Source organism: Cajanus cajan, chromosome 3 (genome assembly GCF_000230855.2).
Source record: "Cajanus cajan strain Asha chromosome 3, NIPB_CcT2T_4, whole genome shotgun sequence".
In the NCBI taxonomy this organism is placed as follows: Eukaryota; Viridiplantae; Streptophyta; class Magnoliopsida; order Fabales; family Fabaceae; genus Cajanus; species Cajanus cajan.
In genome coordinates this window covers 71,580,756-71,593,766 of record NC_138519.1, presented here as the reverse complement: position 1 = coordinate 71,593,766, position 13,011 = coordinate 71,580,756, and the positions used below count along the sequence as shown (strand labels likewise).

At 38.5% G+C, this 13,011-nt stretch overlaps 1 protein-coding gene across 2 annotated transcripts; it reads right to left on the bottom strand.

The window, feature by feature from the left end:
- Positions 1-1,557: 1,557 nt before the first annotated feature.
- On the bottom strand, positions 1,558-8,762 carry LOC109797170 (uncharacterized). Of its 2 annotated transcripts, XM_020357116.3 has the most exons (10): positions 8,660-8,762; positions 8,406-8,561; positions 7,162-7,366; positions 6,776-6,866; positions 6,099-6,244; positions 5,289-5,532; positions 4,272-4,376; positions 4,009-4,191; positions 2,663-2,864; positions 1,558-2,412 (listed from the first exon to the last, which is right to left on the bottom strand). In XM_020357116.3, exons 2-10 carry the CDS (start codon positions 8,554-8,556, stop codon positions 1,934-1,936), a joined length of 1,806 nt encoding a protein of 601 aa, XP_020212705.1. In that variant the 5' UTR covers positions 8,557-8,561; positions 8,660-8,762; the 3' UTR covers positions 1,558-1,933. The 2 variants fall into 2 exon arrangements, with proteins under 2 accessions (XP_020212705.1, XP_020212721.1); XM_020357132.3 differs by lacking the exons at positions 7,162-7,366; positions 8,406-8,561; positions 8,660-8,762 and having other exon boundaries at positions 6,661-6,796.
- Between the last annotated feature and the right edge of the window lie 4,249 nt (positions 8,763-13,011).

Below are 13,011 nucleotides of genomic sequence, written 5' to 3'. Positions count from 1 at the left end.
AAACAATATAAGATTAATTTTTTATTTTGATGATAAAAATATAATGGATGTGTAATGTGATGCCAACCCTCAATAGAGTACTATTTTTGTATCCAATTTTATATGAAGATACTTTCATCCTGTCAAGATTCTAAACTATTGTAATTTTAAAATTTTTTTTATTTTTTTTATTACATAGCCTTCGTCCTTCGATGATATTCTTGTCTTTAAATGTGTCATTTGTGATATATCATTTGATGTTATTTTATGGGCTTAATTGTACTTTTCATCCTAAAATTATACAATTTTAGGAACTTTACTTTATAAAGGAAAAAAATTATTCTCTAATTTATGAAGTATTCCAAATTTTTCTTTCAAATTATAACAATTAAGATAATTTTGTGACGATTTAAAGAAATATCTACCACAAAATTATCTAAATTGTGGCGGTTGAAATATATGGAGGTAAAATTTGCAATAATTTCTAAATTGGAGAAAAAAATCAAGGATAAATTTTACGAAATTATATATTTTTAGGGGACAAAAAGTAGAATAAACTCATTACATACAATTTACTTGAATAATTAGATCTGAAACGTTATTAGATAGTTTACAAAAAGGCTATTGAAACATAGGCTTTTGTAGTATAAGGCTAGGTAGTGACTGTCAAATTAGCCTTTGTCCCCCGGTCTCCAAAACACGTCCACATAAAATGCCAAGTTGAAAAATCAAAGTAAACAGAAAGTGGAAAACATTTTTTCCATACCAAAGGCTAATGCTTTGTTGGGAAGGGAAAGAGAGAATGAGAAAGAATAACTAAAAGTTAATTTGATAAAAAAAAAATTATAATTGTTTGGTCAAGTAAAATTAAGTAAAAAATAGAAAGAAATTATTATTTTAAATTATATTTTTATTGTATTCAACCATAATAGAATGAGACCAAAAAGAAATAATGTATAATTTTTTTTCTTTTTTAAAAATTTGTAACAAATTTTCTTTTTTTTAGAGAGTATTTTTTTTTATTATTTACCCTCGAATTCTCACAAATCACTCTCTCCAAACAACCTAATTTTTTTACAAATTATTCATTTTCTCTTCTAATCTACTTTAAATTATGTCCTCCAAACAGACTCTAAAAGTACTTGCAACCAATCAAATTGAAATAACAAAATAAAAAGTCAAAATTGTTTTTACGTTAATTTTTAAACTTGAAATTGATTGATTTGAGTCTATTTTTTTAATTAAAAAAAAAACTGGTTCAAATCAAATCGGTGATATATCATTATCATATTTTAATTGAGTTGTCTCTTCTTTGCTCAGAACTTTAATTTGTATGCCTAAATTGATGGTATTGAGTATTTGGCTATGGTAATTAGTTTAGATTTCGAAGTTATGCTGGATAAAAATACTACTAATTACTTTAGTTGGAAATTCAAAGTAATAATTCTGTTTTTGATTAAATAGAAAAACCAAAAACTAATCAAGCAATCCAATTCAAACCATGTAACATCATACGAGAACTGCCCATCTTAATAACCAAGGCAAATGCAAGTATGCAACCAACATAGGACTGGGAAGGGACAAATTGATTATGGTTGGTATATTGCAAGCTCTAAAGTAAGTTTCAAATATACAAGCTTCACACAATTTTCTAACAATCTCAACTGAACCCAGGAGATTAACTGTATGGAAGCCAAGCATTATTGAGAATTTACTTTTATTAAGCCCTTGGCTATAGAGAACTTTAGCACTTATTCATGTAAATTCTCTTTGAGTCTTGAGGCAACTAGTAGAGTTTGTTTCAATATAAGTTTAAAGTATTTTTTGAAAACTTTTCTATTGAAAAAAACTCTTTATTTTCAATAAAAAAAAATTCTGACAAACCTTTTTAAGATTGTATCTAAACAGACTTAAGGTTCTAACTGAGGCGCGTCTATTGCTGGTTGGAAGAGTCTTAGTTATATGTCAGCCCAAAACCAAGAGGAAACAATGGTTCACATGAATTGACCCCATCAGTTGGCTGATCAAGCTGTTGAACTCTTCTGATCCAAGTCACTGGTAGTTTACCTTTGAAATCATGACTGCCAAAGATAACATCTGTGATTCCCTCTCCTTCACTTCCTGGCAACCAAGCAGCAACAAGGGCATCAATCTTTTCCAATAGCCTTGGCTCTAAGACTAAGGGTCTTCCAGATATCAGAACAACCAGAGTTGGTATTCTTTCAGCAACTAGGCTTATGATGTCAGCTCCATTGAAGGGGATTGCAAGCTCTGAATTGTCACCCAAACTCTCTGCATATGGAGCTTCACCAACAGCTACAATTGCAAAAGAGAATTCATTATGCTCTATCGTGTCCTTCGACGGATATTTCTCATATATAACTTCTGTTTCAGCTCCCACAGTTGCCTTCACAGCATCCAAAATTGTTGTCCCTAAAATGGTAGGTGTAAGATACATGTAACAACCATGTTTATCAAAGAAAATAAACAAAGAATGGTATACAGAAGGAAAGATTTTTTTTGCAATTTTCATGTTCTCCATAAATATGCATTTAAGACAAGGACTGAAAAATTATACTTGAGAGTTGGGAGGGAATGATAGACCAAATGAATATCTAGATTCATAAAATCAGAAACAATTACTCTACTACTACCTAAGAAGCCACAAAAAATACTGGCTTACCAATGGTGATCCGGCCACTACATCCGTACCAAGTTTTAGTCCAACCTCCACATTGATATCCAAGATCATCAGCATGTTTTCCAGCAACAAGGATTCTCTTGGCATTCTTGCTCAATGGAAGAAAAGGTTTGCTAAGATCTTTTCCATTTTTCAACAGAACCAAGGACTTTTGAACTGCTTCACGTGCTAGATCTCTATGTGGCTGCAGAAATAGTATTATGGTAAAACCAAGTTAAAATTTTTAACAAGTCGTGATACTAACAAACAATTAATCAGGGAACATAAGTGCATAATTATATATAAATTTTAAAAGGAGTCAATGTTACTAAAATTTGTGTTGTTTATCAGTATCCCTTGACATTAATGATCTAAGATGAAGCATTTATGTTTCCTAGAGTTCTCAGAAAAATATTGTCTCCATCACTTTATAATATCACTTTGTATATTTTTGGGAGAATTAATTTAGGATACCCTGTCATACATTTCTACTGTAGAATGATTAGCCAATAGATTGGTTAATCATATGAGGTTAACAAATTCACTAGATTAATCTTTTTTCTGGTCAGGTTACTTCAACCTAAATTGAAACATGTTCACGGCATACTATAAGTTGTAATAGTCGCAAGAAAACTAAATATCTGATCTAAAATACTACCATTTGTGTTTCCTCTGTATCCATTTCTATAATTTTTGTCCACTTTATGTTCCAGGATTGAAATGCTCCTCTAGAGTAAATTTTTACACCAAATGTATAATATTTTTGAAGATGGATCAAAAGGGAACCACGAGGAGAAGAATTAACTTTCAATAGCTAAGCTTCAATTTTTTTAAATACTAAGTTAGTAACAATAGTTTACGCCACTAACTGCAATGATGTTGATATTTTAAAATTGAACCAAAGTTCATAAACAGTCAAAGACAAAAATTTGGAGAACAGTATGATTAAAAATATCATTCTTTAACACTGCAGTATTTCCACCCAAGGAGAAAGTACAATATGAAAAGGAGTAGGAAAAATTGAATCACTAACATATAAGGATGGATTTTTCCATATATTAGGAGAATTTGTGAAGACGATGAATACTAAAACAAAAAAATACTGCATCCATAAGAAAAGGAGTAGTGCAAATTGAATCACTAATATATAAGGATAGATTTTTCCATATACTAGAAGAATTTGTGAAGGCAACCAATACTAAAACCAAAAATACTTTATTCATAAGGGATTAGGGAAATAATCTTTCTAATGACGTGTGGGAAACTCTTAAAAATAATGGGTGAAAAACTGTGATTATGATCTAAACAATGGGAAAGAGAAATTCACTATGTGCTGAGTTATTGCTTACCTTGCAACCAACTATATCTAACAAAGATCTGTCACTCAGAGGAAATTCAAAAAGCCCGGCAGCAAACTTTACTCTCAAAATTCGCTCAACAGCATCATCAATTCTGCTTAGAGGTACTTCCCCTGATTCAACCAGAGAGGTCAACTCTTCAATGAAAAGTTCAAATCTTAAAGCCACCATCACCTGCATATTTTATTGAATAGATGAAAACAGATTAAGAAAAGCACACCATGATAAAACATTCTTTAACCAAAGATCTATACCATGTCAATCCCAGCATTGACGGCAGAAGAGATGCAGTACCGATAATTTGATCCACGAGGATGGCATAGTCGGTCGAGTCCCTCCCAGTCAGAAATAACAAAACCCTATAACAATGGTCTAGGACTAGGTTAAAAAATGTTATAATCAAAACCAGGAACATAAGAAAAAGAAAAACAATTCCAATTATGGTTATCATGTCTTATTATAACTTTCCTGAAATTGTCAAGAACCAATTGTTATTAAAAAAAAACAAAAAAAAAAAACTTAAGTTGTTAGGTTGGGGAAGCTTAGGAAATAGGAATGACTTTTATATCTACCACACCTCTTCTCACAAGATCCTTTTGGACAATGCATGAGCCTATTGTACCATGTTCTGAAAATCATTTTTTATTAGAATATGGATGGTAAGGATTGAATCCTTGGCTGCTTAGAGTATGTTTGGTTGAGCCGTAAGAATTTACGAACTTGTAAGTTGAATGATCTTGATTTTACAAAATAGTTTTTGGTTAAAGTGAAGTGATTTTAAGTTTGAAAACATACTACCTAGTACAACCTACCACCTAGAGTAAAATTCTGAACCCAACACAAAATATACAAACTTTTATCACGCTTTTAGGAACAAAATCATGTTTGAAACAACCAAACATTCTTTTATGGACAAAATCAGTGTTGTCTCTTAAACTGGGGTCTGAAGCTCCTCACAAATTCAAACATGCATTAGTCAAAGAAGCTCTGGTATTGTGTCAAGGGACCGGATAACTATCCTAAAAGATTAAGCTAATAAGTGTGGCTCTTGAATAGTTTTTAATTTTTATATCTAATAAAAAGAAAACTTGATGAGCCTCCATCTTTTCAACATGAAAGAAATAACATAAAATGGAGAAACACTTTTACTATTTATTTGTAACATACATAAAATATAAAATTGGGTAACATACTTTTCAAGCATAGTGATGCAAATGCAACTTGAAAATTATCCAGTGATAAGGAGATAGATTTATTAAGGTTATTTTTACCTTAAAACCCAGCTTATTTTTCAAGATTTCAGTCAGAAGAAAATGGTCAGCATGGAGTTGGCGTCCATTCCAGCTAGAATAGGAGGCCATAATGGTTGAAACTCCCTGGGAGATGCAGTCTAAGTAAGGTGCCATGTGGATTCTCTCCAAGTCTTCATAAGATAATATAGTATTTCCCTCATTTGCACCTTTATCCGTACCTCCATCTCCAACAAAATGTTTGGCACATGCAATAACATTGTTCCTGAAGTATAACTTAAACATAAGATGAAAATATTGATAAATAAAATGTATGATCATTAATTTGGCAAAATATTTTCAAAATAATTGTAACTTTATGCCATGAGAAGAAATGCAGAACAAAGAAACAAGAAAATATGTAAAAAATTATTAATAGCAGGAAAACTTCAAGGAAATCATATTTCACAACTGAACAAAAGGAAAAGTTTGAAGGGGAAAGAATCCTTATTCCTTTCCTAAAATGTGAATTATTGAAAAATCTATACTATTAATAAAGATGATTCTCTTTTTTCATGTACACATTTTGATCCTGCTATAACTAACTACTTCTCTTATCTTAACTTACCTTTTCTCTCATTTTTTATTTAAATATAATACATAGAGGCATGAAGTGTCTCTTTCCTATTGGTGATATTTAAAGACAATAAATAGGAAAAGATAGAACAAAATGCTGTAGGCATCCCGCTGTTGAGTATCAGTATAAATTGTTATTGGAACAGTAATAGTTAATTTTCAATACTTTTAAACGATAATATTTTGTTAAAATTTATATGAATGGCTTTTGCCTACCTTCCAGCCACAAAAGGGTATCCATGTTCATGTCCTTGTGGTGGCTGGCCTTGCAAACCTGAGACAATGGAAGTCATCTTTCTGACTATTTCAGTATCCTCACTGTAACACTCATAGCATCTTCCCCATCTAGGATCTCTGCAGACCTGTATATTTAACCATGTAAATTTCCATTCCATTATTGTTTAGATACTGAAACTTAAATGGAAAATATATGCAAAGTATAGATATATGTTGATCATCCTTCTTGTTTTAACTCCTGCTAGAAACTGATTTAAAGATAAATATGCAAATCTTTTTGGAAAAATATAAAAATACATGTGCAGTTTTTAAATGAAAAAAAAAAAAAAAAAAACTTCAATCTCTAGTACTGATACAACCTACGAGAATTGATTGGAAAATTTAGGATTCTTAGGAATTGTTGTCAGTGGCATGCTATCAGTCAAGGGTTCACTGCAAAGTATATACTGAGTTCAGAAGTGAATATCAGAGATTAATGAATAATTAGTGCACCAGGGGCAGAACTTTGTCTGCTTGCAAAAAAATTTCAAAATTGAAAAACCTTGCACAAAATGGTGATCCAGATGATGCTACTTTGAAAAAATCAGCACGACCTATGTAGCGATCTGGCATAATTCATCTAGGCATAGAATGAATAGTTTGTTGCAATTCCTTACTGCCACACATGGAGCAAAACTATAGTGAATTCCACTTGCTTTAACTTCTAGTGCTGTAGCAGCTCCAATTCTTCTAGCTAAATCACTGTCCCTACAAGCATGCCAACAGTGAAGAGTAAGAACTGATTTCAACGCCAAAAAGAGGACTCCTATGTCAACTCAAAAGCCAATGCAATTTGGTATATCCAGCAAATTATTGCAGTACCATTTTCGATGAAGTTAGCATCTTTGTTTTTTTAGTGCATTTCCTCTCTTTAGTACAAGAGAACAACATTCAAACTTCATAGTCAAACTACTTTTCCCTCCAAAGTCTAACCCCTTTTTCACTGTAATAATACTAAGCTTTGCTAATTGAGTTAAAAAAACAGGGAAAAGTGAATACTAACCTAGTAGCACCAAGGCCAACATTGTGAGGAAATATGGTAGCACCATAGACATTATTATTGCCATGAACAGCATCAATCCCATAGATGAGAGGTATTCCCAGTCGTGACTGTAGAGCTGACTTTTGAAAGCCATCCACCATATCAGCCCAATCAGATGACAGTGCATTTTCAAATGGTGCACTGCCACCAGCACTGAGTATACTACCTATAAAGTGCACACATAATCAAATGCCAAAGAAGGGTCCAATCCAAAATAACACAAGCACAAACAGAGATATGAACAGTGTATTTGGTTTAAAGGATAGAAGGTAGGGAAAATATGAGAAGATGAGAGATAAAATAAAATCTAGCAACAATTTAGTCCGTACAGCCTTAAAACTATAGGCCATTTTTCTTCTCCTCCAAAATTTCCCAATACTGGAGGAGGGAGCAAAGCTGGGAACAGAGGGATTTTAGCCCCCTCATTTCCCCTCTCATCCAAGTTTTTGTACCAAACAAGACACACCCAATCAGAGCCCCTCAAATTCATTTCTAATTCCTACAAGTTCAAAGCTTGAACAAAATGGAGGCACAAATATATAGAGACATCAAATTGCCTACTTTCAAGACACTCTCAATTGGGGTCCCTCATTCATTTCAAGTTCCAACAAGTTTAAGGTCGCACAAAACGGAGGCACAAATTCACACAGTAACATCATGAAAATTCCCATTTTTAAGAGACACTCTCAACTGGGGTGCCTAAAATTCATTTCAAATTCCAACAAGTTCAAAGCTTACACAAAATGGGGGCACAAATACTGACAGAAACATCATAAAAGTCCCATTTTTATGACAGTCACTCTCAATTGGGGGTCCTTAAATTCATTTCAAATAACAACAAGTTCAAAGCTTGGACAAAATGGAGGCACAAATATACATAGACATCAAATTGTCTATTTTCAAGACACACTCTCAATCGGAGTCCCTCAAATTCATTTCAATTCCAACGATTCCAAAGCTTATACAGAATGGAGGCAGAAATACACACAAAAACATCATAGAACTTCCCATTTTTTAAGACACTCTCAATTGGGGTCCCTCAACTTCTAACAATTTCAAAGCTTACACAAAATGGAGGCAAAGAAACACACAGAAACATCACCAAAGTTCCCATTTTTAAGACACACTCAATTGAGATCCCTCAAATTCATTTCAACCTGCAGAAAATGACAAATTGGAGAGGCATATCACAAGGGGTAGGATACCTATAGAGAGGTCTCTAATTGCAGAAGAGGCAGCAACACTGCGCTCAATTTGGGTCATCTGACCAATCTTCTCCTTCAAAGTCAAGCGGGAAAGAAGGTCCTTCACACGAGCTTCAATGGGCTCGTTGGGATTCTTATAAACGCAAGCCATGGCTTCTGCAGGCAACAACAAACTAACGATGAACACAAGTTACAGAGCAGAACTCAATTTGGTGTTCTCTTATATATATACAACGAAAATCGATGGTAGTTACATTGCATCCGAACTTATTTGAACAACGGATAAAGACAAGGTACACTACTTGTCAATGAGTCTGAGCTAATGTTCTTGCTCCAACTGTCACTTGATTTCTAGGTTGGTACCGTTCGTATTTATTATAGCATCATTATAATTTATTTAACTATTAGACCCACAAAAAAATCTTCATCGAAGATGGATTTTATTTACTTGACCGTTCAATTATAATCATATATTCTTAAAATATTTATGACATATTTATTAAAATTGAATTATAATAAAAAAAATCAAATTATTTTATATTTTAATATATTTTAAAAATAATATATTACACCTGTACCAGAAGGGTCCTATCGGCCACGTGGGTTGGCCACGTGGACCGACACGTCATGTCCTATCAGATATTGACGCAGTTCTGACACATCTCGGCTCGGTAAAAGGTCGAGAACCATGGAGAACCCAACCCTTTCTCCTATCGGCTCGGCCAAAGGCCGAAGATGGAGAAGTCCTCTCGGTCGTTCCCTATCGGCTCGGCCTAAGATCAACAGAGAATAGTTAGGACAATAATCACGGTTAACAAAGGACAACACGCAATTAAGGCATAACCAGCCGATTAACATCGTATTACCTAATTTGGTAAGTGTCAGAGAAGGCCCACCATGCTCAGGCCCATGACAGGTAGTATAAATAAGTCACACGAAACGAGATATGTCACTGTTCATTTATTACCCTAGAGAATCGTGCTTGTCCTGACTTGAGCGTCGGAGTGCCTTTTGCAGGTACCTCCCCCCTCTGAAGTATCCACTTGAAGCTCTCGTTCGGCCCTCCACCTACCAGAAGATTACGAGTGTGCCCTCAGACAGGTACATTTTGGCGCCCACCGTGTGGCCAAACCGAGATGACTTAAGAAGACCAATTGAGTGATAGCATTATGGCAAGGACAAGGAAGACCAACACCGAAGACCACCGATCTGAGGCAGACAATGCCGAGACCGTTGAAGAGACGAACATGGCCGAAGTGGTAAGGCAGATGAAGGAGGAAATGGCCGCCATGAAGCAACAACGAGAAAAAGATGCTCGTGAAATGGCCGCCTTGAGGGAAGAGAACGCTACCTTGAAAAACCAAAACCAGGATCCCACGTGGAAACCCTCCGAGCCGACTCACACCCAGGGGTCGTTCCACTCGCTCGGACATCATACTTCTCTCCCTCACACTTCTGTCGTCGCCCCGGGAAACCACGTGTTAGTTGCCCAAGTAACCGGCCGACCCGCGTAAGCTCCGCCAATTGGAGCACACCGACACCCTTTCACCCCAAACATCATGCAATCCTCCCTCCTCGACCACTGGAAGTCCCTCCCGTTAGACAAGTATGACGGAACCACCGACCCCGACGAACATATCGATATCTTTTTGACCCAAGTCACCCTCATCACTACTGATGACGCCGCCCTCTGCCGAATTTTTCCAACATCGTTAAAGGGTCGAGCATTGAGCTGGTTCACTCGTATCCCGACCAACTCGATAGACTCTTTTAACACCTTAGCATCCCAGTTCACCATCCAGTTCGCCACCAGCCGGCCTCACCAACTAACCTCCCTCGCGTTGGTGAGCATAAGACAAGAGAAGAAGGAATCTCTTCGGACCTTCATGAGCTGATTCAACAAAGCGGCCCTTGAAATACGAGACTTGAATCCGGCCGTCGCCCTTCACCATCTGACTACAGCTCTGAAGCCGGGACCGTTTGCTAACAGCATCTGCAAGAAGCCCCTTTCTGACATGGACGATTTGAGACGCCGCGCTGACAAATATATGCAGATGGAGGAACTTGCGGAATTTCGCAATCAGGCCAGGGCAGAGGTAACAACCAAAGTTGAGAAGCCGGCCGAAAGCTCTTACTAAAGCCGCCCCAAGGACCTCGTCCCAAGAGACAAACCTATTCACGGACCGAGGTACTCTCATTACACCCCGCTGAACACTAGCCGATCGGCTGTCTTAGATCAGGCACTCGCGTCGGAGGTCCTGGCAGTGCCGAAGCGAGCCTCAACCCCTTCGCGCGCCGACACAACCAAGTCCTGTAAGTATCATCCAAAATCGGGGCCACTCGACCGAGGAGTGTGCGGCCTTGAAAGATAAAATCGAGGACTTGATCAAACAAGGGCAGCTTCAACGTTTTGTCGACCGACCTCGCTCTCCCCGACACGAGGATCGTCGGCATCGTGGGGAACAACCTGACCAATACAGATCCGACAGGCGTCCTTACAGGGAACGAAGCCGGTCGAGGGGCCGAAAGGAGGCGAGCCGGCAACCCAACCCCAAAGAATCATCAACACCATTGTCGATGGATTCGCAGGCGGCGGCTCCACCTCTTCAGCTCAAAAAAGACACCTGCGAGCCGTCCAAGCTGTGCACTCGGTTGAACGCACTCAGCAAAGGTTGCCGGCCATCACATTCACCGAAGTCGATTTTAAAGGTATCGATCCTGATCAAGACGACCCCATGGTCATCAGCGTCGAGATCCACAACTGCATTGTTCGGAAGACGTTGGTCGATCAAGGAAGCTCGGCCGATATCCTCTACTGGAATACCTTTAAACAACTCGGCATCCCGGAGGTCGAGTTGATCCCCTACAACGAGCCCTTGGTTGGATTCTCTGGTGAACGTGTCCAAACCAAAGGGTACATCAAGTTATCCACCCGCTTCTGCTTCGATGGAGCCGAAGCCCGAGACATACCGGTCAAATACGTGGTTGTGCACGCCAACACGTCATACAAAATTCTTCTCGGAAGGCCTTCCCTCAACAAGCTAGGTGCGATCGTGTCAACTCCATACTTAGCCATGAAATTCCCTTCCGAATCAGGCTGGATCATCACAGTACACGTCGATCAGAAAGCGGCTAGGGAGTGTTATTTCGCTAGTCTTCGGCTACCTCGTCTCGAAACGGCCGAGCCGCGCGGAGAAAAGCCTATACACATAATAGCCCAAGAACTCGACCCAGCAATTGTGGACTTCGACTCTCGAATGAAACAAGACGAAAGGGTCGAGCCGATTGAAGACCGACACCCAATTGTAATCGGGCCGACCGACCTACATATGACCTACCTGGGCTCCAACTTGTCCGAGACCGAAAAACAAGAAATCGGACAAGTTATTAGGAAAAACAAAGACCTCTTCGCGTGGCGGCCAACCGATATGCCAGGGATCGACCCCAATTTCTTATGCCACAAACTCTCAGTCTGCCGAGAGGCGAAGCCGATCGCCCAACGGAAAAGGAAAGCAGGGGAAGAAAGGAAGAAGGCAATCGAAGAAGAGGTTTCCAAGCTAATAGACGCAGGCTTCATCCGAGAGGTTCAATACACAACGTGGCTAGCCAATGTCGTCATGGTTAGGAAACCGAATGACAAGTGGCGAATATGCACTGACTATACTGATTTGAACAAGGCGTGTCCTAAGGACGCCTACCCACTGCTGAACATCGACCGACTGGTCAACGGAGCGGCCTGCCATCAGTTCCTAACTTTTCTTGACGCTTATTCTGGATATAATCAGATCCGAATGCATCCCCGGGACGAAGAGAAGACAACATTTGTCACCGAGTCGGCCAACTACTGTTATCAGGTTATGCCGTTCGGATTGAAGAATGTTGGGGCTACCTATCAGAGACTCATGGACAGGATCTTCCACAAGCAAATCGGGAAGAATTTGGAAGTGTACGTCGACGACATGGTAGTCAAATCACCTAACCTTGTCAATCACACAGCCGACCTGGCCGAGGTATTCCAAGCACTACGAAAACACCGAATGCGTCTCAATCCCGACAAGTGTGTGTTTGGTGTATCCGGAGGCAAGTTCCTAGGCTTCATGCTCTCCAACCGAGGAATTGAGGTAAACCCTGATAAATGCCACACCATCCTAGACATGAGAAGTCCAACAAATATCAAAGAAGTCCAAAGGTTATCCGGCCAACTAACCTCCTTGTCTCGCTTCCTCCCGTGCATGGCCGAAATAGCTAAACCGATCCTCAACCTGTTAAAAAAGGCCGATCGATTCAAGTGGACGGATGAGTGTGAAGCCGCGTTCCAGCACTTCAAAGGACAACTGGGAACACCCCCAGTTCTATCTAAGCCGATACTCGGGTCAAACCTGATCATATACTTGGCAGTATCCAACGACGCTGTAAGTGCCGTTATGATCCAAGAAACAAACGCCACCAGCAACCTATATATTTTGTCAGCCGAGTCTTGCAAGACGCGGAGCGCCGATACCAGCTCCTAGAAAAAGTAGCCCTAGCATTGATTTACACAGCGCGACGGCTTCGCCAATACTTTCAGAGCCACAGGGTGGTGGTCCGAACCGATTGCCCGATAGCC